The 22,007-nt window shown below is 50.1% G+C and overlaps 1 protein-coding gene across 21 annotated transcripts in view; it reads left to right on the plus strand.

Annotated features, from left to right (window-relative positions):
- Positions 1-5,338: 5,338 nt before the first annotated feature.
- LOC102133501 (complement C3) overlaps positions 5,339-22,007 on the plus strand; it is a 35,145-nt gene continuing 18,476 nt past the window's right edge. For 16 of the 21 annotated variants that reach the window (XR_012428357.1, XR_012428356.1, XR_012428358.1 and 13 more), the window contains exons 1-24: positions 5,339-5,476; positions 5,611-5,818; positions 6,269-6,443; positions 6,659-6,729; positions 6,855-6,943; positions 7,031-7,113; positions 7,356-7,443; positions 9,235-9,337; positions 9,434-9,554; positions 9,820-9,935; positions 10,583-10,723; positions 10,810-11,019; positions 11,248-11,457; positions 11,744-11,905; positions 12,168-12,297; positions 13,161-13,238; positions 14,458-14,655; positions 14,835-14,946; positions 15,234-15,319; positions 15,428-15,567; positions 16,852-17,058; positions 19,173-19,224; positions 19,400-19,486; positions 19,652-19,855. Coding sequence is in view for 8 of the 21 variants with exons in the window: in XM_045379836.3 (XP_045235771.2) it covers positions 5,406-5,476; positions 5,611-5,818; positions 6,269-6,443; positions 6,659-6,729; positions 6,855-6,943; positions 7,031-7,113; positions 7,356-7,443; positions 9,235-9,337; positions 9,434-9,554; positions 9,820-9,935; positions 10,583-10,723; positions 10,810-11,019; positions 11,248-11,457; positions 11,744-11,905; positions 12,168-12,297; positions 13,161-13,238; positions 14,458-14,655; positions 14,835-14,946; positions 15,234-15,319; positions 15,428-15,567; positions 16,852-17,058; positions 19,173-19,224; positions 19,400-19,486; positions 19,652-19,855 (3,142 nt within the window). In the remaining 13 variants the exon portion in view is untranslated. Of the gene's footprint in view, positions 5,477-5,610; positions 5,819-6,268; positions 6,444-6,658; positions 6,730-6,854; positions 6,944-7,030; positions 7,114-7,355; positions 7,444-9,075; positions 9,189-9,212; positions 9,338-9,428; positions 9,585-9,819; positions 9,936-10,582; positions 10,724-10,809; positions 11,020-11,247; positions 11,458-11,743; positions 12,038-12,167; positions 12,298-13,160; positions 13,239-14,457; positions 14,656-14,834; positions 14,947-15,233; positions 15,320-15,427; positions 15,568-16,851; positions 17,059-19,172; positions 19,225-19,399; positions 19,487-19,651; positions 19,856-22,007 lie in introns of those variants that run through there. The other 5 variants (XR_012428360.1, XM_045379843.3, XM_065536362.2 and 2 more) reach the window with 4 other exon arrangements.

The raw sequence follows: 22,007 nt of genomic DNA on the forward strand, positions 1-22,007 counted from the left end.
AAACGTTTAGGCTTTAGATCGGGTGAAAGCTGAAGAGGTTTGAGATTTTTGAGGACACAAGCCAGAGGGGAAGGAGGAGAGATGGAGGGCGGGAGGTTGCCCATGATAGAACAGGGAAGATTGGATGCGAAAGAAAGAGACAAGGAATAGAACGACCACTAGGATCTTCAGTGGGTATCCCCAGTGGAAGTCCGGAGTTGTACAGCCGTGACCATTATTGGATTTCAGAAACACGGACAAAAGGAGGTTCATTGTCTGAAAGAAAAAGAGAGAGAAAGATGAAGAGAGACTGAGGCAGCTTAACTGATCTGTAGGCAGGCGTGGGGTCCTTTTGCAGGGGCGGGTCTGAAGTCCCAAGGTCGAAGGGAGTCTCTTTGAGGGAGAGCTCAGGGGAATAGGGGTAGGTCTCCAGGAGGAGATCCCCTGTCCAGGGCTTTCGGCACCAAATGTTCTGCGCGCATTTAATTGAAGAGGTACCCTGAACAGGCTAAGAGTGAGCAACAAGACTGTTTATTCACTCAGGTGCAAGCCGCTGAGTCCGAAAAGACAGTCAGTGAAGGGTGGTGGGAGTGGAACTGGTTTTATAGGTTTGGGGTAGGTAGTGGAAAGTTACAGTTACGGGCAGTTTTTTCAGGCAGGGGAAAAATGTCACAAGGTTTGTAGCCACAACGTGGGGGGAGGTCACAAGGCACAATATCACAAGGTCTATTGATTAGTTAGGGTAGGGCAGGAACATATCACAACGGTGGAATGTTGCAAGGTCGGTTAATAAGTTAAGGCAGGAACTAGCTGTTTCTTTTTTTTTTTTTTTTTTAGAGACGGAGTCTTGTTCTGTTGCCCAGGCTGGAGTGCAGTGGTGCAATCTCGGCTCACTGCAAGCTCCACCTCCCAGGTTTACGCCATTCTCCTGCCTCAGCCTCCCAAGTAGCTTGGACTACAGGCGCCCGCCACCTCACCCGGCTAGTTTTTTGTATTTTTAGTGGAGATGGGATTTCACCGCGTTAGCCAGGATGGTCTCGATCTCCTTACCTTGTGATCCTCCCGCTTCAGCCTCTCAAAGTGCTGGGATTACAGACATGAGCCACCGTGCCTGGCCGGAACTAGCTGTTTCTTTAGTGGTTCTCCTGTTGCTCCAGTCTTTGTGACCCCAGGAGGCCTGTAGGTGTGGGTCACGGGGGTCACAATGGCTCAACTATGGTGTAGCCCGTTCAGAGGACCTTACAGTTGGTCTTTACAGGCACACACCACTACACTCAGCTAATTTAAAAAAAAAAATTTTGTAGAATGGCGGGCGCCTGTAGTCCCAGTTACTCGGGAGGCTGAGGCAGGAGAATGGCGTAAACCCGGGAGGCGGAGCTTTCAGTGAGCGGAGATCACACCACTGCGCTCCAGCCTGGGTGACAGAGCGAGACTCCATCTCAAAAAAAGAAAAAGAAAAAAAGAAAAAGAAAAAAAAAATTGTAGAGATAGGGTCAGCCATGTTGTCCAGGCTGGTCTCCATCTCCTGGTTTCAAGCGATCCTCCCAGCTCTGCCTGGGATTCCAGGTGTCAGCCCTGGAGTCCAGAGAGTTTTTCATCTGTAAAATGGGCCAGTGATGATCCTTAATTCCTTAGATTGCTGAGAGGATTGAAAAAGACAGTCCAGCTGAATATGGCTACAGTAAAAATATACACTCCAGGCTGGGCATGGTGGCTCACACCTGTAATCCCAGGGCTTTGGGAGGCCAAGGCTGGAGGATTGCTTGAGCCCAGGAGTTCAAGACCAGACTGGGTAACATAGGGAGACCCTGTCTTTACCAAAAATAGAAAAAAATTAGCTGGGCGTGGTGGTGCCTGCCTGTAGTCCCAGCTGCTTGAGAGGCTGAGGCAGGAGGATCACCTGAGTCCAGGAAGTCAAGGCTGCAGTGAGCTGTGATTGTGCCACCGCACTCCAGCCTGGATGACAGAGGGAGAGTCTGTCTCTAAAAACAAAAAATAAAAATAAAAAATTTTAAAATGGCTCAGATGGTTCTACCTGGCAATTCCCACTGTGTAGATAAGAGACACTGGTACTGGGAGAGAAGGCCCAGAATGGAGGAAAAGAAGGGAAGGACTGCGGAGAGAGGCCCTGAGGACCTTTGCCTTTGGACAATCACCTGTCCCGGACACCTGCAATCCCTGCCCCCAACAGAGGGGGGATGTGAACACCTGGTGAAGGGGAACGCCCACCCCCAGCCCAGGCAGAGCTAAACAGAACCAGTGGAGGCCAGGCACGGTGGCTCAGACCTGTAATCCTGACACTTTGGGAGGCCAAGGTGGGCGGATTATGTGAGGTCAGGAGTTCGAGACCAGCCTGGCCAACATGATGAAACCTCGTCTCTACTAAAAGTATAAAAATTAGCCGGTTGTGATGGCCTGCACCTGTAACCTCGGCTACTTGGGGAGCTAAGGCAGGAGAATTGCTTGAACCCAAGATTGTACCACTGCACTCTAACCTGGGCAACAGAGTGAGACTCCATAAAAACAAAAACAAAAAACAGAACCAGTGGAGATTCCTGAGACCCTGGGACAGTAAATAGACACTAATGTTCTAGAACCTTTCAAATTAAGTGTCACTTGCTTCCCTGAGGCAGGCTTTAATTTGATTCTATTGAGTCTTTGCTCCCTAAAACATCAACTTAAGAGCGTTAGCTGAAGCCTCACTGCTCCCCAGCTGCCTGACATGGGGAGCTTAGCCTCTTGGGGCCTCAGTCTCCTCATCTGTGCAATGGGTGCTAATTACTTCAGCATGGCTGCAAGACTACTTCTCCTTCTTCCTCCTCTTCTTTTCTTCTTCTTTTGAGGTAGGGTTGCCCAGGCTGGAGTGCAGTGATGTAATCACAGCTCACTGCAGCCTCGACCTCCTGGGCCCAAGCAATCCTCCCACCTCAGCATCCTGAGTAACTGGGACTACAGATGTGCACTACCACCCCTGGTTTTTTTGTTTGTTTGTTTGTTTGTTCGTTTTGTTGGGACTGAGTCTCACTCTGTTGCCTAGGCTGGTCTCGAACTCCTGGCCTCAAACAATCCTCCCGCCTCAGCTTCCCAAAGTGCTAGGATTACAGGCCTGAGTCACCACTCCTGACCCAGCTGCAAGGTTTCTATTAGGGGACATAGAGCACACTGAACAGTGTCCGGCACCTAGTAGGTGCTCGACAAATGCCCAAGGAATAAATAACTAGATCCTACTCCTCCCTTTGCTTCTAACGTCCTTGGTTTCAGCTCTCTACGAAGGCAGGATCTAGAAAATGGGCACACGTTAAGCCCCAATTCATGGGAGACTATGAGATTTCAGTAGAAAATGCCATTTTTAAGTTTGCAGTAAATGTCCACTCCACACAGGAAGGGATTTTGTCTGCCATGTTCACTGCTGTGTCCCCAGCATGCTAAGTAGGGGCCAGGCTCAAAGTAAATGCTTGATGAATCTTTGGCAGATGAAAGTGTATTATCTGCTGGAAGCAGTGGCTCATGCCTGTAATCTCAGTACTTTGGGAGACTGAGATGGGCGGATCATGAGGTCAGGAGTTTGAGACCAGCCTGGCCAACATGGTGAAACCCCGTCTCTACTAAAAATACAAAAAAAGTAGCCAGATGTGGTGGTGCACGCCTGTAATCCCAGATACTCGGGAGGCTGAGGTGGGAGAATGGCTTGAACCTGAGAGGCAAAGGTTGCAGTGAACCAAGATCGCACCACTGCACTACAGCCTGGGCAACAGAGTGAGATCTGTCTTTAAAAAAATAAAAAGTAGGCCAGGCGTGGTGGCTCAAGCCTGTAATCCCAGCACTTTGGGAGGCCGAGGTGGGCGGATCACGAGGTGAGGAGATCGAGACCATCCTGGCTAACACGATGAAACCCCATCTCTACTAAAAATACAAAAAACTAGCCGGGCGGGGTGGCGGGCGCCTGTAGTTCCTGCTAATCGGGAGGCTGAGGCAGGAGAATGGCGTAAACCCAGGAGGCGGAGCTTGCAGTGAGCTGAGATCTGGCCACTGCACCCCAGCCTAAGTGACAGAGCCAGACTCCGTCTCAAAAAAATAACAATAATAAAAATAAAATAAAAAATAAAAAAATTTACCAAAAAGTATATTATCATTTGATGGGGGGATCAGGGACTCTTCAATAGGCAAAATTTCCCAAGCTGGCTGAATTGACATCACTGTAGGGGGCAGATTCAAACAGACTCATCATTAAGACCAACCGCTTCTTAGAGGCAGACACCACAAAGCCGTCTCAACAATTCTCTTTAATAAGCCCGCTAAACAGTGAGAATTATTTGAGGACAGAGAAAGCCTTTTTCCAGGAATGCTTCAAGCATGATGTGTTTCCTTCCCCGGCTTAATATGTATAATTTGCCTTCTGGAAAAGGAACCCAGAGACTCTGGCATGACTTAGGAAACAATAGACAATGTCACAATTTACCAAGCATAATCGTCTCCTGCAAGGATGAAGAAATCCATGTAGTGCAAGGACTTGAAGCCCAACAAGAGGACTTTGAACCATGGATTTCTTAGCAGGTTTCATTATAGTGGGTCCTGGGGTCAGATGGTCAAATGCCACAGGCTGCTTACTCCCGGAATTGAGAAATAGGGAAAAAAATGCCAGCACCGCCCCTGTTTGTGCAGCTGCCCTGTTTTGCCAATTTCACAAGGGCAGAAGTAGGGAAAATCCATCCAGCCTAGGGTAGAAAGATGTTTGCTCCTCCTCCTGCCAGCCAATCCCAACCAAGCCCTGAGTTCAGTGTCCTGGGTGTGCAAAGCTCCTTGCTGGGGGAGGGGAGGGCTTTAGGATATGACCTTCATGGCCAGGCACAGTGGCTCATACCTGTAATCCCAGCACTTTGGGAGGTCGAGGTGGGAGGATCACTTGAGGTCGGGAGTTCGAGACCAGCCTGGCCAACATGGTGAAACCCCATCTCTATTAAAAATACAAAAATTAGTCGAGCGTGCTGGCTTATGCGTGTAATCCCCGCGACTTGGGAGGCTGAGGCATGAGAACTGCTTGAACCCGGGAGGCAGAGGTGGCAGTGAGCTGACATTGTGCCACTGCACTCCAGCCTGGGTGACAGAGCCAGACTCTGTCTCAAAAAAAAAGTAGGGGAGGATAAAGACCCTCATGGCTCATGGAACAGGCAATTCTCTTACCACTGTGGCCCCCAAGGAAGTGGCTGGGGCACTTCTCAAGCCTATCTTGGAGGCTTGGCTGGGAAGAAAGAAACACCCTCAACTCCACCTGGTTGGATTTAGAGGGATTCTTGCCCCACACCTGTTTAGATATTAACTCAGCCACGACCAGTCAAGGCAAACAGGCCAGGGCCAGGGCAGACAAGAGGACAGACAAGAGAACAGATATCTGCAGCCTGTGGCCACCCGTCACCCTCCCACCCACCATGGACATGCCCTGGCCCCTCGGGTGGATTCTGCTTCTGTTGGGAAGCCCCCTCACCCACGTTGAGCCTCTGTGAGTCTGGGGAATGGAGGGGGCTCAGCCGGCTTCCTGCACATCTGATGTCTGCGTGATTCCAGCTTGTGACTCCTGTTTGGTGTCACTTTCCCTACTTTCTCCTTAATGCCCCTGTGTTTGTCTACTGGCAGCTACATCCTGGTGACCCCCCGAGTCCTGAGGGTTGGCAGTCCGGAGAGGATTCACATTCAGGCCCACTCGGACTCCAGACAGCCCCTCACAAGGACCCTCGAGATGAACCTCACGGTATGGGACTTCCCCATGAGGAAGACAGTGTTGGCAAGGAGCCAGCTCATTCTCTCGCCAGGAAACAACTTTATGGACCAGGCACCTGTGACGGTGGGTGACAGGCTGGAATGCGTGACCACAAAGGGGACTCCGGGTCAGCAATAAAGGTAGAAAGGGGCAGACTCTGTGTCTGGAGAGTAGATGCAGGGCCCAAAGTACTTACCGCTCCTCTAACATCCTGTCCATTTAGAAGTCAAAAGTCCCTAAGCCTGGGCTCCAGGAAGCCTCCACTAGCCCATTTGATGCCTCTCCGAGAACTATAAAAGGTGCCTTCTGTTGGTAGCTTGGGAAGTTGATCATGGACTGGATTTCGTCCTTCCTTTGGCTGGGTGCTCTCGTTCAGTGAGCAACCTGCACAACTGCACATGGCAACCTAGCTCCCAAAGGCAGAACCAGAAGATCCTCAGTCAATTGCTCCTCCCAGGATCTGTCCCAGGGCTTTACTCCCAGTCAGGGAGACCCCAGCAGAGCCTGAGGAGTATGGATATCTCTCTCTGTCAGGTTCCCGAGAGCCTGGTGTACCCCCCAAAACCAGGACAGCAATATGTCATCATCCGGGCAACTTGGGCACCCTTCTCGGACTCCTCATTCATGGAGAAGATAGTGCTGGTGGCTCCTCATGCTGGCTACATCTTTATCCAGACAGACAAGACCATCTACACCCCTGAGCACTTGGGTACAGCCCCGAGGCACTTGGTTTGGAGCAATCACTGGCTCTCATTCCCAGTCTTTCCCAATGTCTGAGATACTCCCATCCCCTAAAATCTTCTCCACCTCCCAAGATCTCTCTCTCTGCATAAGTGGCCCCCACCACTGCCCAAGATCCAAACTCTCTCTCTCTGTGTCTTTCCCTTCCTCTACCCAACACTCAGAGTCCTCCTTCTCCCCTAGTTCACTACCGGGTGTTCACTGTTAACCACAAGATGGACCCTGTGACCAGGACATTCACTCTGGACATCAAGGTGGTCTTTCCCGATGGGGGGTGGTGGGGGTGGATCCTGGACACTGAGGTTGCACGGCGTGCTGAAGCATGAGCCACAAGGGCCCTCCCAGAGGGCATCACCAGCCCCACCCCCTATCCCCACAGAACCCGGAGGGAATCACCGTGATTAGCCAGAGTCTGATAGCCAAGGACGGCTTCTTTTTCAGCTCCTTTCACCTCCCAGAGCTTGTCAGGTGCCCTTGTCAGGTCTGGGAGCCCGAGGGGTGGCAAGGGAGGCTGTCATTCTCTGTCTCCATCTCTCTTAACTTTCTGTACCTCAGTTTGGGGACCTGGACCATTGAAGCCAGCTACCAAAGTACACCCAAGCAGAAGTTCAAGGCTGCCTTTGATGTGAAGGAATATGGTGAGAAGGCTGTGGGTGGGGTGGGCAAGATGAATATGCCAGGGACGGGACTGGAAAGGAAAGGAGGTTTCAAGGGGAGCCTCCACTGTAAACCAGGGCCTGAGCTGGGTGCTAAGTGCTGGGTGCTGGTGTTCCAGCCCTTGGGGCTTGGCAGAGCCACCAAGGAAGGAGCAGGACTGGGAGGAGATGAGGGAGCAGGTACAACACTGAGGGTGCCCATGGCTTTTTTTTTTTCCTCCCAGTACTCCCATCTTTTGAGGTCCAGCTGGTCCCAAACAAGACTTTCTTCTATCTCAAGGATGAGGTTCTGGGCGTTGACATCCATGCTCGGTGAGCCCCCTTCCTCCCAGCCCTGCCAGAAGACCAGGGACACAAAGATTGAATACAGAGAAACAAGTGCCAGGTGCTATGGCTCACGTCTGTAATCCCAGGGCTTTGGGAGACCAAGGCAGGAGGATCACTTGAGGCCAGGAGTTCAAGACCAGCCTGGACAACATGGCAAAACGCCTTCTCTACCAAAAAAAAAAAAAAAAAAAAAAAAATAGCCAGGCTGGCTGGGCGTTGTGGCTCACACCTGTAATCCCAGCACTTTGGGAGGTCGAGGAGGGTGGATCACCTGAGGTCAGGGGTTTGAGACCAGCCTGGCCAACATGGCAAAAACTCATCTCTACTAAAACTACAAAAATAGGCAGGCATGGTTGTGCACACCTGTAGTCCCAGGTACTCAGGGACTACTGAGGTGGGAGAATTGCTTGAACCCAGGAGGCAGAGGTTGCAGTGAGCCGAGATTGAATCACTGAACTCTAGCCTGGGTGACAGAGTGAGACTCTGTTTCAAAAAAAAAAAAAAAAAAAATTGGGGCCAGGTGCGGTGGCTCAAGCCTGTAATTCAGCACTTTGGGAGGCCGAGACGGGCGAATCATGAGGTCAGGAGATCTAGACCATCCTGGCTAACACGGTGAAATCCTGTCTCTACTAAAAATACAAAAATTAGCTGGGCGCGGTGGCGGGCACCTGTAGTCCCAGCTACACAGGAGGCTGAGGCGGGAGAATGGCGTGAACCTGGGAGGCGGAGCTTGCAGTGAGTGGAGATCGTGCCACTGCACTCCAGCCTGGGCAACAGAGCAAGACTCCATCTTAAAAAAAAAAATTATCCGGGAGTGGTGGCGCGTGCCTGTTGTCCCAGTTGCTAGGGAGGCTGAGGTGGGAGGATCGCTTGAGCCCAGGAGGTAGAGGTTGCAATGAGCCAAGACTGTGCCACTGCACTCCAGTGTGGGTGACAGAGTGAGACTCTATCTCAAAGAAAAAAAAAAGAAAGAAAGAAAGAGAGAAGAAGCAAGCCACTTCTGTAGCACTTAGGGTGGCAGACACACTCTCGTCCTACCCATGAGATATTCTGGTATTCTGGGCTACCTATGTTGTCCTATGAGGTTGTACAGACCATATCTGCCACCTGTGAAGTTGTATAAACCATTTCTTCAAGTCTATGAATTTGTAGAGGCCACCTTGTCTACCCAATGGCGTTGTACTGAGTCTCATCTCATCTGCCACTTCACAGTTTAGACCACCTCTGAAAGTCCATGAGGTGGTACAGGTTACCTTTGCCATTGAGAGATTGTCCAAACCATTTCTGCAGTTCTATGAGATGGCAAATGACACATTTGCTGCCTTGTGTTTTACAGACCATCTGCATTGCTCTATGAGGTTGTGCAGGCAATGCTGTCCACCTGAGATTATACGGGCTATGGGAGCCCCATCTTGGTGAAGGCCACTTCTGGACATTATATGAATCATTCCTGCTGCTCTAACATGCTACATAGGCCACCTAGTTTCCCTGGTGAGGCTGCACAGGCCACTTCGTAGGTTGTCCAGACTTCTTTGTGGCTTTATATAGTTTTAAGTCCACCTCTACCATCTTGGGAGATTGCACAGACCACATCTACAACCCATCAAGGCTTTATGGGATATATTTGTCACCTCCCAGAGTTGTGTGGGTCATCAATGAAACCATCTAAGTTTCCAAGTTCCACCTCTGCCCCTCCTAATTTTGCACAGTCATCTCTGAAGCAACATGAGGTATGTGGGTGCTTCAGAGACAGTGGAATGGTCCTCCATCCCCCAGGTATATATTTAACAAGCCGGTGGATGGACATGCTCTGGTCATCTTTGGGGTGAAACTGGACTCCCGCCGGATCCCTATCCAAAGCTCCCTGCAGAGGGTGGAGGTGACTGAATCCCAGCTCCCCAGCCTCCAATTCACTCCACTTTCTATCACTCCCCAAGAAACCATATCCTCTTCCTCTCTCTTACCTTAAGAACAGATCTCGGAAGGCCTGGGCCACGTCTCCCTCCGGAAGGATATACTGATGGCTGCATTCCAAGGCCCAGAAAAGGACTTCATTGGAGGATCAATCTTTGTCAATGTCACCGTGTTCTCGTCAGGTGCCACCCTCACCCAGGCCCCTGACTGAGGTCAGGACATGGTGTTCTTACCCAACACAGACACTCCATCCATGTGACCTTGGGCCGCCTCCTAGCCTCAGTTTCCTCAATAGAGAAATGGGAAACACCAGAAAGGGTGGAAGGAGTTGAAATGGTGTTATTGTCTTTCTCTGCCTTCACCAAGATGGGGCTCCCATACTAGTCCTGCCACTCACTTAAGAAATTGAACTCCCTCACATACTCTATGTTCCCGCTATCTCTACAGGGGGTGAGATGGTGCAAGCCGAGACCTCAGGGGTGAAGATTGTCCAGAGCCCATACAACATCAAGTTCACCAGGACACCCCAGTATTTCAAGCCAGGAATGCCCTTCCACTTTCGGGTCAGAGTCTGGACTCACTACACCTAGGGACTCAGGGCCCCATCCCCAAAACAGACCTCCCACAAAGAGACAAAAACCCACACTGGACTCACCTGCATCCAACTCATCTGAAGGTTGAGTCCATCATATTCCCCAGGCTAATCCCAGAGTCCCCTCAAACCTTAACCCAGATACCCCCAAAGCACAGTGATGACTACAGAATTTCTCTATGGGGACTTAGAGGCCACAGTCAGGCTGGAAGAGGGTGTTTGAGGGTATATCTAGAGGCTGCATTTGCAAAGCAAAGCATGGTCTTTTCACATATATTAATTTGGATGGGCATTAGGAAAATCAGGGATGTCCTTTGGCACCAATCCTACTCCAAGACTTCTGTAGGGTCTCGTGTGTCCTCCTTCCCTCTCCACTCTCAGTCTTCCCACTTACCATCAGCTCCACAACACACAGTGTGACTACATGTGGTTGTACACTGCAAAGCTCTAGGAGCCACCATTCATAAAAACTCTAATATGAATGGTGCCCCTGGTGTTGTTTAGTGCACCATGTATAAAGTTGTACAAAGCAGTCCTATTCAGATCATATTCCAGTCTCACCTCTCACACCAGGCCACCCCAGGCTTTTCCTTCACCTCACCCCAGATTCCACCCCAGGTCTTCGTCTCAAATCCTGATGGATCCCCAGCTGACAGAGTCCTTGTCCAGTCCCAAAACTACAAAGTGTGCACCTCAACTGAGGGACTGGCCACTCTGACCATCAACACAGATGCAAATCTGGACAAGCTCCCCATCGAGGTACCAACTTGACAAGGCAAGGAGGGTGGAGTTGGAGCTGTGTGAGTTGGAAGGGTTGGGGTTTACTTGCCCATCATCCTCTCTAGGTGAAAACTGAGGAATCTCTTCAGCCAGAGGAGCAGGCTTCAGCCAAGATGACAGCTTGGCCTTACTTGACTCAAGATGGGTCAGGAAACTTCCTGCACATCGAAGTAAAGACATTGGGCACAGAGGTTGGCAGCAGCATCCAGCTGAGCCTCAATACAAAGCATCAGGACCCTAAAACCAAGGACCGGATTACTCACTTCACCATCCTGGTAAGGGGCTAGGACCAGCATCTGAGTCAAGGAGTTCTTTCCTTGGAAAAACCTTGGCTTGCTGGGTTGGAGAAACTATGAAAAAAGATATGAAGGTGGCAACAATCTTGAGTGGGCTCAGATCAAGAGGCTGAAGAAAAGAGACTATGAGCCTCCATTGTGGGGTGGGACAGCTTCAGGGAAAGACTGGCCTTACCCTTCTCATCCTTGATCTCCCTTGTCTCCAAGGTCCTGAGTAAGGGCCAGATTGTGAGTGCCAAACATCAGTCAAAAAGCCAGGGGAGTGTCTACACGTCAGCCATTATTGATGTGACTTCAGCGATGCTGCCCTCCTTCCGCATTCTGGCATTTTATTTACTTCCCAGAGGAGTGAGCCAGGATCCTGAGTTGGTGGCTGATTCCATATGGATTGATGTGAATGACAGATGCATAGGGACGGTAAGCCAAACTCCTTATAGTTGTGAATCATCATCATAAAACCCCAGAAAGGGGCCGTACAAATTTAGGCATTCCCAAACTGGAAGCCAAGGAAGAGGAGAATATGTGGCCTTAGGAGCTCAACACAAGGTGTGGCGATGATGCAAGTAAATAAATACATGGAATCGGGATTAGCCTAGTGGAGTTCTCAAATGCTACACCAGAGCAGTAGGGAACATAAACCTGAAAGTGGAGTTGTGTGGTCTATGATTCCCTTTTTCTGACATCTCTCTTTTTCTTGGCTCAGCTGAAAGTTGGCTTGAAGAATGATAGATTCTTCCCTTCTTTGGAGCCCAACAGCCAAGTGGAACTGAAGGTGACAGGTGATGCAGAAGCCACAGTGGGGCTGGTGGCTGTGGACAAGGCTGTCTATGTTTTGAATAGCAAACACAAGCTCACTCAGAAGAAGGTAAGAGCGTATGGGCTTTGGGCCAAGATGTTGCCAGGATATTCTAGCTGGAACCTCAGCTTCTTCAGCCATAAAGAGGACAACATCAACGTAATGATTCAAGGAGATGGTGCAAAGCCTAATGACTGAAAGGTGATAAGAGCTCAAAAAATGGGAGATAGTATGAGAATTATTATTTGAGCCTGCAATTCCAGTATACCATTTTTCCTTTCATGGAGGAGTCATATAGGTCCCAAATCCAGGTTCCTCTCTTAACCTCTAGGTCTGGGATGTGGTGGAGGAACATGACATTGGCTGCACAGCAGGAAGTGGAAAAGACAGATTTGCTGTGTTCAAGGATGCTGGATTGGACCTGAAAATGAGCACAGGAATGGATAGCCTGGCAAGCACAGGTACAGGCTTGGGGGGTTGGGGCAAGAGGAGGGCAGGAATGGGGGCAGTGCTGCCTAGTGGGGTTTAGTGTCAAACAGATATGGGCCGTAATCCACATCCTGTCACTTACCATGGGCCAGTCACATTTCTCTCCGAGTCTTGATTTCTTTGTCCATAAATTACAGATAATAACAGAAGTAACTCACTGTGTGTTGGTTAAGACAGGGTTAGCCATGTGTATCAAAGATACAAATAACAGTAGGTTAAACAGGTAGTTTATTTCTCATTCAGTAACACTACAGAGGTCATCCTGGGACTCAGACTCCTTCTAGGAGTCCATCCATGCCAGGCAGGAAGATGAAGGGAAGTGGAAAGGGGAGGACACTTCTTCCACATCTCATTGGTCAGAATACAGTCACATGGCCCCATCTAAGTGCAAGAGAGACTGGGAAATGTAGTCTTTATTCTGAGTGATCTATACAATATGGAGGCTTACTTGCCTCCATATTGTATGAGGGATGATAATGGATTTGGAGACAACTAAGAGTGTATTCTCTCAGCTATAAATTGTAATATTAATAACAGTTCTTATTTATTACATGCCAGACCCAGTGCTAAGTACTTGTATATGCATGATCTCATTGACAGAACTCTGGTTATGCCCATTTTACATCACTGGGGAAATTAACACCCAGAGAGGTTAAGTGACTTGTTGAAAATTGCCCAGCTTTTAAGTGACAAGTCTTGAATATAGGAGGCTGTCAGATGAAATGAAGTGATGCATATAAAGTGCTGGACATACAGCAAACACCCTATAAACATCATCAAGGATATTGATAATGATCTTGGTAATTGTTCTATCATCATTCCCTCTGACTCCCAGACTGGCCCTGCCCCCAGGACCCTCCTCCTAGCCGCCATCGCCGCTCCCTGAAGAGGCTGGAGACAAAGAGGAATGCAGGTCAGTGTTAAAGCTGTATGCCTCGCTCCATCTCCCCAACCTACGATATCCATAAGGGCTTAGAACAGGACACCAAAACCACTGTATGCATTTCTAGCAGGGAGGGATCTAATAGGGGGAGTTTGGTGCTTACAAAATCATTAGATGGGCTTTTGGGGTGGAAGTTGGAAGCCTGCTTGCTGGGACTCAAGATCACCCCACTTCAGTCTTGCAATCCATGAAATATCAGGAAACTGCTGCCAATATCTCTCAAAAGGCTGGTACGTTGATAATCAAACACGAAATTGTGCCCATTACAAAAACACACACAGACTGGAGCCCACCCATCAGCTACCACTGCTGCAAGAAGAATGGTTTCTGCTTCTCTTCTATCTCCCAGATCTCTCATAAGAGCATATTAGTGGCTGCATCTAATCCCATTCAGAACCCTAGCAGCAAGGGAGTCTGGGAAATGTAGTTTTCAAATGTCTAGCCTCTGTGGTACAGGATGGAATGTAGACAAAAGGAGAGATAAGTCTTAAGTGTCATTGGACAATATCTGAATAAACTGCCATCCTGAAGGCTAGAGTGTGGACCACAAGAAGAGGTTTTGAGCCTGGATTCAGAGGAAGATGGGAGGCAGCACTGGGTGGTGTTAGAAGCATGGATTCTGAGGCTGGCATGATGGCTCATGCCTGTAAACCCAGCACTTTGGGAGGCCAAGGCAGGTGGATCTCTTGAGGTCAGGAGTTCGAGACCAGCCTGGCCAACATGGTGAAACCCTGTCTCTACTAAAAGTACAAAAATTAGCTGGATGTAGTGGTGGGCACCTGTAATCCCAGCTACATGGGAGGCTGAGACATGAGAATCACTTGAACCTGAGAGGCAGAGGTTTGCAGTAAGCTGAAATTGCGCCACTGCACTCCAGCCTGGGTGACAGAGTGCTACTCTGTCTCAAAAAAAAAAAAAAAAAAAAGCAGTATGGATTCTGATCCCACCTCTGCCACTTGGAAGCCTTGACTCCAGGCAAATGAATTCACCTCTCTGTGGCTCAGATTCCTTGTCAGAATCTCACCATGTGAATTCAATATGAGGCTTCAGAAAGGGCACAGATAAGGCACTAGGCATAGAATCTACCACGGAGTCATTGCTAAATAGTGGCAAGGTGTGCATAGCATCAAAGTGAATGGTCCTTAGGACCTGCCCAACTCTCCTCTTTCCCTCTGACTCTGGCCCACAGTGAACAAGTTTAAGACAGAGCTGGAGCAAAAGTGCTGTGAGGCTGGGCTCCGGGAAAGCCCAGTGGAGCTGTCCTGTGAGGAGAGGACCTGGCATGTCCGCCATGGTCCAGCCTGTGTGGCTGCTTTCCTGGACTGCTGCCATCTGTCTGAGACCCTGACTCGGGAAGCTCGAGAGGATCAGCTGCGTCTGGGGACAAGTGAGGGGGCCATGGCAGGAGATGCAGGGTGGGGGCTTCATGGAGGGATACAGAGTGACATGGGACAGGTTAAGGGGTGATATGGGCCATGGAGGGTTGGAGAGGAGGATCCCACAAGGAGTCTGGTGGAACATGGAAGAAACATGAAGGAGACTCTACCTCATACCTGCTCCCTCCAGTGGATGAAGAGGAGGACTTCGACGACCTCTTCCTGGATGACATGCCGGCGCGGACCTTGTTCCCTGAGAGTTGGCTCTGGAGGAAGTTCACTCTGCCGAAGAGTGAATCGGGGTAGGACATCAGCCTCCATGCCAGAATCTGGTCCCAGGTCCTTGCAATCATCAGTGGATGCTGGTCAGGGACAATGACCCCAGCAGTGACATTGAGCCTCAGGACAGTCCCACAATGGGGAAAACATCTTAGTGGATTCCCTAAAAGGATGACCCTCTAGCGATGCTGTCACTAATGAGGTGACCTGATGATCCTCAATGGTGACCACAACCACTGCATGGCGACCCCCAACCCAGAAGCTCTGTCCATGCAGCACAAACTCAGTGATGTTTCCTCACTCACAACAGCATCTCCCATTACCCCATCTCTGTGAACGTGCCGGATTCCATCACCACATGGCAGTTTGTGGCGGTCAGCCTCAAGGCTGGACAAGGTGAGTCCCAGCAAGCTCAGTGCTAAGGGAATGGGGGTATGGTGACCTTACCCAGCCCTTCCCCGCACCGAGCCTCTGCTTAAACCCAATGTGCTCTCCTGGCTTTAGGTCTCTGTGTCTCGGACCCCTTTGAGCTGACAGTTATGAAATCGTTCTTTGTGGACCTTAAGTTGCCCTCCTCCGTGGTCAGGAATGAGCAGGTCCAGATCCAAGCTGTGCTGTACAATTTCAGGGATCGCCAGGCCAAGGTGAAGCCCCAAGCCCTAAACTTCCTGCCAAAACCTCTGCTAGGGTGTATTTTTTAAAATTTTTTAATTATTTTATTTCATTTTATTTATTTATGCAAGGGAGAGCTTGTAATGAGCCGAGATCGTGCCACTGTGCTCCAGCCTGGGTGACAGTGTGAGACTCCATCAAAAACAAGAAAGAGAGAAAGAGAGAGAAAGAAAGAAAGAAGAGAAAGAAGAGAGGGAGGGACGGAGGGAGGAAGAGAGAGAGAGGGAAAGAAAGAAAAAAGAAAAGAAAGAAAGGAAGAAGAAGAAGAGAGAAAGAAACAAAGAAAAAGCAAGAAGAAGAAAGAAAAGAAAGAAAGAGAGAAAGAGAGACAGAGAGAGAGAAAGAAAGGGAGAAAGGGAGAATGGGGGCGGGGCACAGCGGCTCATGCCTGTAATCCTAGCACTTTGGGAGGCCGAGGTGGGCAGATCACGAGGTCAGGATATCGAGACCATCCTGGCTAACACGGTGAAACCTCATCTCTACTAAAAATACAAAAAATTAGCCAGGCGTGGTGGCGAGCGCCTGTAGTCCCAGCTACCCTGGAGGCCAAGGCAGGAGAATGGCATGAACCCAGGATGGGGAGCTTGCAGTGAGCCGAGATCGTGCCACTGCACTCCAGCCTGGGCGACAGTGTGAGACTCCATCAAAAAAAAAAAAAAAGAAAGAGAGAGAGAGAGAGGGGGGAAGAAAGAAAGAAGAGAAAGAAGAGAGGGAGGGAGAGAGAGAGAGAAAGAAGAAGAAGAAAGAAAGAAGATAGAAAGATGAAAGAAAGACAGAAAGAAAGAAAGAAAGAAAGAAAGAAAGAAAGAAAGAAAGAAAGAAAGAAAGAAAGAAAGAAAGAAAGAAAGAAAGAAAAAAGAAAGAAAGAAAGAAAGAGAGAGAAGGGGGGAGGGAGGGAAAGAAAGGGGGGGAGGGAGGGAGGGAAAGAAAGAGAGACGGAAGGAAGGAAGGAAGGAAGGAAGGAAAGAAGGAAGGAAGGAATTTAAACCTCACAACAACCCCATCAGATGGGTACTATTATTGTTCTTGGTTTAGAGATGAGGAAATTGAGACACAGAGTGGTTCAAGGGCTTGCCCGGAGTCACACAGCACATAAATGGCAGATGGGGCTCTGACTCAGGCTGGGTCTGTGGTCCCCATCACTAGGCTTCACTGTCACCTACTCGGGCATCTCAGGATGGGGAGGGGACTGTAACCCTAGGGTCCTGGACTACGTCATACATCGATACCGTCTGCCTTTGCCCATCCTGCCCTAGGTCCGAGTGGAGTTCCCCCACAAGGAGCCACTGTGCAGTGCGTCAAAGCCAGGAGCACCATCCCGCCAGGTGGTGGTCGTGCCCCCCACCTCCTCCAAGATAGTACCCTTTGTGCTTCTCCCTCTGGAGATAGGCAAAGTGGACGTGGAGGTCAAGGCTGTGGGCTACGGGGTCCAGGACCACGTGAAGAAGACACTTTTGGTCCGGGTAATGGGCACCCCCAACTCCCTAGCTGCTGGTGCAGACAGCGGGGCTTCCACCAGGTCCAGGCTGGGCAGGTGGGCCCAGGATCGATAAACAGGGCTCCTAGATGGGAGTGAGATGAGAGAACAGATTTGAAAGTTCAATCAGTTGGCTGGGCGTGGTGGTTCACACCCATAATCTCAGCAGCTTGGGAGGCCAAGGCGGGTGGATCACCTGAGGTCAGGAGTTCGAGACCAGCCTGGCCAACATGGTGAAACTCCATCTCTGCTAGAAATACAAAAATTAGCTGGGCATGGTGGTGCATGCCTGGAGTCCCAGCTACTCGGGAGGCTGAGGCAGGAGAATTGTTTAAATCCAGGAGGTGGAGGATGCAGTGAGCCGAGGTTGTACCACTGCACTACAGCCTGGGCAACAGAGTGAGACTCCGTCTCAAAAAAAAAAAAAAAAAAAAAAAAAGAAGAAGAAGGAAAAAGTTTAGTCAGTGGACTGATGTGAGGGGGTCGGGTCACAAGCCCCCACTTCAGAGTTTTGGAGTCAGGTCTGGGTTCAAATCTTGTCTGTGCTGCGTGACCTTGGGCAACTTGCTTGACTTCTCTGTTCTGAGCCTCCATTTCCTTGCTTGCAGGATGAGGATAATCATCATACCCACGAATAATCAGAGAGCTGGGAAAATGACCCAGAACCAGTGTATGGCCTATCAAAAATACTTTATTAGGCTGGGCTTGGTGGCTCATGCCTGTAATCCCAGTACTTTGGGAGGCCAAGTCAGGAAGATTGCTTGAGCCCAGGAGTTCAAGACCAACCTGGGCAATATTGCAAGACCTCTCTAGAAAAAAATTTAAAAATTAGCCTGGTATTAGTAACTGGCACCTGTAGTCCCAGTTACTCAGGAAGCTGAGGGAGGATTGCTTGAGCCCATGAGATTGAGCCTGAAGCCGAGATCATGCCACTGCACTCCAGCCTGAGCAACAGAGCAAGACCCTCTCTCTAAAAAACAAACAAACAAAAGACCTTATTTACTTAACAAACACATGTTTAACGCTTAAGATATAAGTGTTTAAGAATATTAACTCAGTCAGGTGTGGTGGCACCCCCATGTACTCCCAGCTATTTGGGAGGCTGGGGTGAGAGGATCATTTGAGTCTAGAAATTTGAATCCAGCCTGGGCAACCTGAAATTTTTTTTTTCTCTGAAAAAAAAAAAAAAAAAAAAACAACAACAACTAGGTCAGGCATGGTGGCTCATGCCTGTAATCTCAGCACTTTTGGAGGCTGAAGCAGGTGAATCACTTGAGGCCAGGAGTTCAAGACCATGCCGGCCAACTTGGCAAAACGCTATCTCTACTAAAAGTACCAAAATTAGCCTGACGTGGTGGTGTGCAGCTGTAATTCCAGCTACTCAGGAGGCTGAGGCATGAGAATCCCTTGAACTAGGGAGGTGGAGGCTGCAATGAGCTGAGATCATGCCACTGCCTCCAGCCTGGGTGACAGAGTGAGACCCTGTCTCAAAAAAAAAAAAAAAAAATTAACTAATTCAGCCCTCAAAACAACCCTATGAGTGAGGGACTATTATTATCCCCCTTTGACAGATGAGAAAACTGAGGCAGAGAGAGGGTAACTGGCCAGGCGCGGTGGCTCAAGCCTGTAATCCCAGCACTTTGGGAGGCCGAGACGGGCGGATCACGAGGTCAGGAGATCGAGACCATCCTGGCTAACATGGTGAAACCCCGTCTCTACTAAAAAATACAAAAACCTAGCCAGGCGAGGTGGCGGGCGCCTGTAGTCTCAGCTGCTCGGGAGGCTGAGGCAGGAGAATGGTGTAAATTCCAGAGGCGGAGTTTGCAGTGAGCTGAGATCCGGCCACTGCACTCCAACCTGGGCAACAGAGCGAGACTCCATCTTAAAAAAAAAAAAAAAAGTTGGGGGGAGGGTAACTAATGTTTCCGAAGGACACACAGCTAGGAAGCAGAAGAGTTGGGATTCGAACCCAGAAATTTGGGCTCCAGAGTCTGTGCTTATCACAGCCAAGGAATGCCTCCTCTCACCATCATTGCAATTGTCATTTTTACTGTGGTTGCTGTTTTTGCTTTTGACTTATATCCTCAACTCATCCCTCAGGCAGGGGGTCAGATCCAGCAAACGTCCTACAGCATCGTCTTGGAACCCCAAGGTTTGTGAAATCTGCAGAGGGTATGTGAGATCCTGGGGCTGCGCTAGGGAGGAGGAAGGAGTTGGCATGAGCGGGTGTGCCCAGGTGGGGATTCCGAGCCCCAGCCCCAGGCTCTGTGCACCCTGACTTCCCCAGCCCCAGAGCCCACTTGTCACGGAAGGTTGTGGTTCTTCAGGTCAGACCCAGACAAAACTGGTGCCAAGACAGGAGCTCTTGAACATGGTACCCGACACGGAGGCGGAAGTGTTTATCAGTGTTCAAGGTGCTGGGGGACACAGGAACGTGGGGAGGGCTGACACTGGCTCCTCTAAGGTCCACGAGGCACCAGGGCAGGAGGAGCTGGGGGTGGCCATGTGGGGGGATCAGTGAACCATGGTGGCTTAGGCATAGGCCACTCCCAGGGTGACCCAACTCACCCACCCAACAGGTGACATCCTTGGTGAGACAATTGTGGGCAGCCTGACACCGAATGAGATTTGGCATCTGCTGCGGGTCCCCACGGGCTGCCCTGAGCAGACGCTGAGCTCCCTGACACCTGTCATCATCCTGTCCCGCTATTTGGATGCCACCGGCCAGTGGGGCAAGGTCGGGGTGGAGCACAGGGACCAGGTGATGAAGAATATTGTCAGCGGTGAGAGCGGGAACCCTCCTGGGGCCTCCATGAGGGTGCCTGGGGATCTCCCAGAGGGTGGCTGGGGCACCCCCAAGATTGGGGAAATCTTCATGGGACCCCCCCCCAGCCCCCGCCTCAGGCATTAACACCCAAACTGTGACTCCTTCCCCACACTGCAACCTGGTACTAATTCCCCAAGGTCATCCCCCAGCTGTGACACACCCATGGGAATTCTTCACCTGACCCCTTCCCCAGGCTTCAATCTTTTTTTTTTTTTTTTGTAATGTAGTCTTGCTCTGTCACCAAGGCTGGAGTGCACTGGCATGATCTTGGCTCACTGCAACCTCCACCTGCCAGGTTCGAGCCATTCTCCTGCCTCAGCCTCCTGAGTAACTGGGATTACAGGTGCCCGCTACCATGCCTGGCTAATTTTTGTATTTGTATTTATTTATTTATTTAGAGACGGCATCTCACTCTGTCGCCCAGGCTGGAGTGCAGTGGCGCAATTTCAGGTGCCCCCCACCACACTCGGCTAATTTTTGGATATTTAGTGCAGATGGGGTTTGGCCATGTTGGTCAGGCTGCTCTCGAACTCCTGACCTCAGGTGATCCACCTGCCTTGGCTTCCCTAAGTGCTGGGATTACAGGTGTGAGCCACCACGCCAGACCTCTAGGCTTCAATCTTATGTCAGACACCCTGATTTCTCCCAACAAGCCATGCTGCGAGATGATGTTGTACTCAGGCCCTGCCCCAGGTTGCACCCCCTCAGTGCCACTCCCAGGGAACCCCAGGGAACACCCAAGCAGCAAACCCCAGAATAACCCCAGCAGTGGCTTCTTAGTTGCACCTGTATGCTGATACTTCCCCGGGTTACAACCAAACACCCCAGGGAGTAACCAGAAATTAACAACCCTAGTAACACCCACAGAACTCTGAGTTAATTGGTCCCAGGTTTCCCTCAGACTCCAACTTTCCCTCCAGGTTTTCTCAAACAGTAATCCCACAGGTAACATCCAGATACTGTCACCCCAGTGCTCCAAGCAAACAGTAAACCTCCAGGGGAACTTCAAGTAATGAGTAGGGAGGCTCGGAATACACCTGAAAGGCTGGGTGTGGTGGCTCATGCCTGTAATCCCAGCACTTTAGGAGGCCAAGGTAGGAAGATCACTTGAGCCCAGGAGTTTGAGACCAGCCTGGGCAACATAGTGAGACCCTCATCTGTACAAAAAAAATGTTTAAATTTTTTGGCTAGTTATGGTGGTTCCTGTCTGCAGTCTCAGCTATTCAGAAGCCTGAGTGGGAGGATTGCTTGAGCCCCAGAGTTTGAGACTAGCCTGGGCAACATAGTGAGACCTCATCTTTAAAAAAAATTAGACTGGTGTAGTGGTGCATGCCTGTAATCCCAGCTACTACTTGGGAGGCTGAGGTGGGAGGATAACTTGACCAGGGAAGGTTGAGGCTGAAGTGAGCTATGATTGTACCACTGTACTCCAGCCTGGGTGACAGAGTGAGACCCAGTCTCAAAAAAATAAAAATAAATAAAAAAAGGGTCGGGCACACACCTGTAATCCCAGCACTTTGGGAGACCGAGGCAGGTGGATCACCTGAGGTCAGGAGTTCAAGACCACCCTGGCCAACATGGTGAAACCCCATCTCTACTAAAAATACAAAAATTAGCCAGGTGTGGTGGTGCGCCCCTGTAGTCCCAGCTACTCAGGAGGCTGAGGCAGGAGAATCACTTCAACCCAGGAGGCAGAAGTTGCAGTGAGCTGAGATCGCTCCACTGTACTACAGCCTGGGTGACAGAGCAAGACTCTGTCTCAAAAAAATAAAAAGAATACACCAAAGAAGTACTCATCTAAGATCACGCCCCAAAGTAACCTCCCCGGGTGACACAGACGCACTGACACTCCAGGTTTACATCCAAGAAATAACCCCCAAGAAAACTCCTAGGCTGGCCGGGCGCAGTGGCTCACGCCTGTAATCCCAGCACTCTGGGAGGCCGATGTGAGTGGATCACCTGAGGTGAGGAGTTCCAGACCAGCCTGGCCAACATGGTGAAACCCCGTCTCTACCAAAAATACAAAAATTAGCTGGGCGTGGTGACTCATGCCTGTAATCCCAGCTACTTGGGAGGCTGAAGCTGGAAAATCGCTTGAACCCGGGAGG

The sequence above is a fragment of the Macaca fascicularis genome, chromosome 19 (genome assembly GCF_037993035.2).
Source record: "Macaca fascicularis isolate 582-1 chromosome 19, T2T-MFA8v1.1".
Classification (NCBI taxonomy): Eukaryota; Metazoa; Chordata; class Mammalia; order Primates; family Cercopithecidae; genus Macaca; species Macaca fascicularis.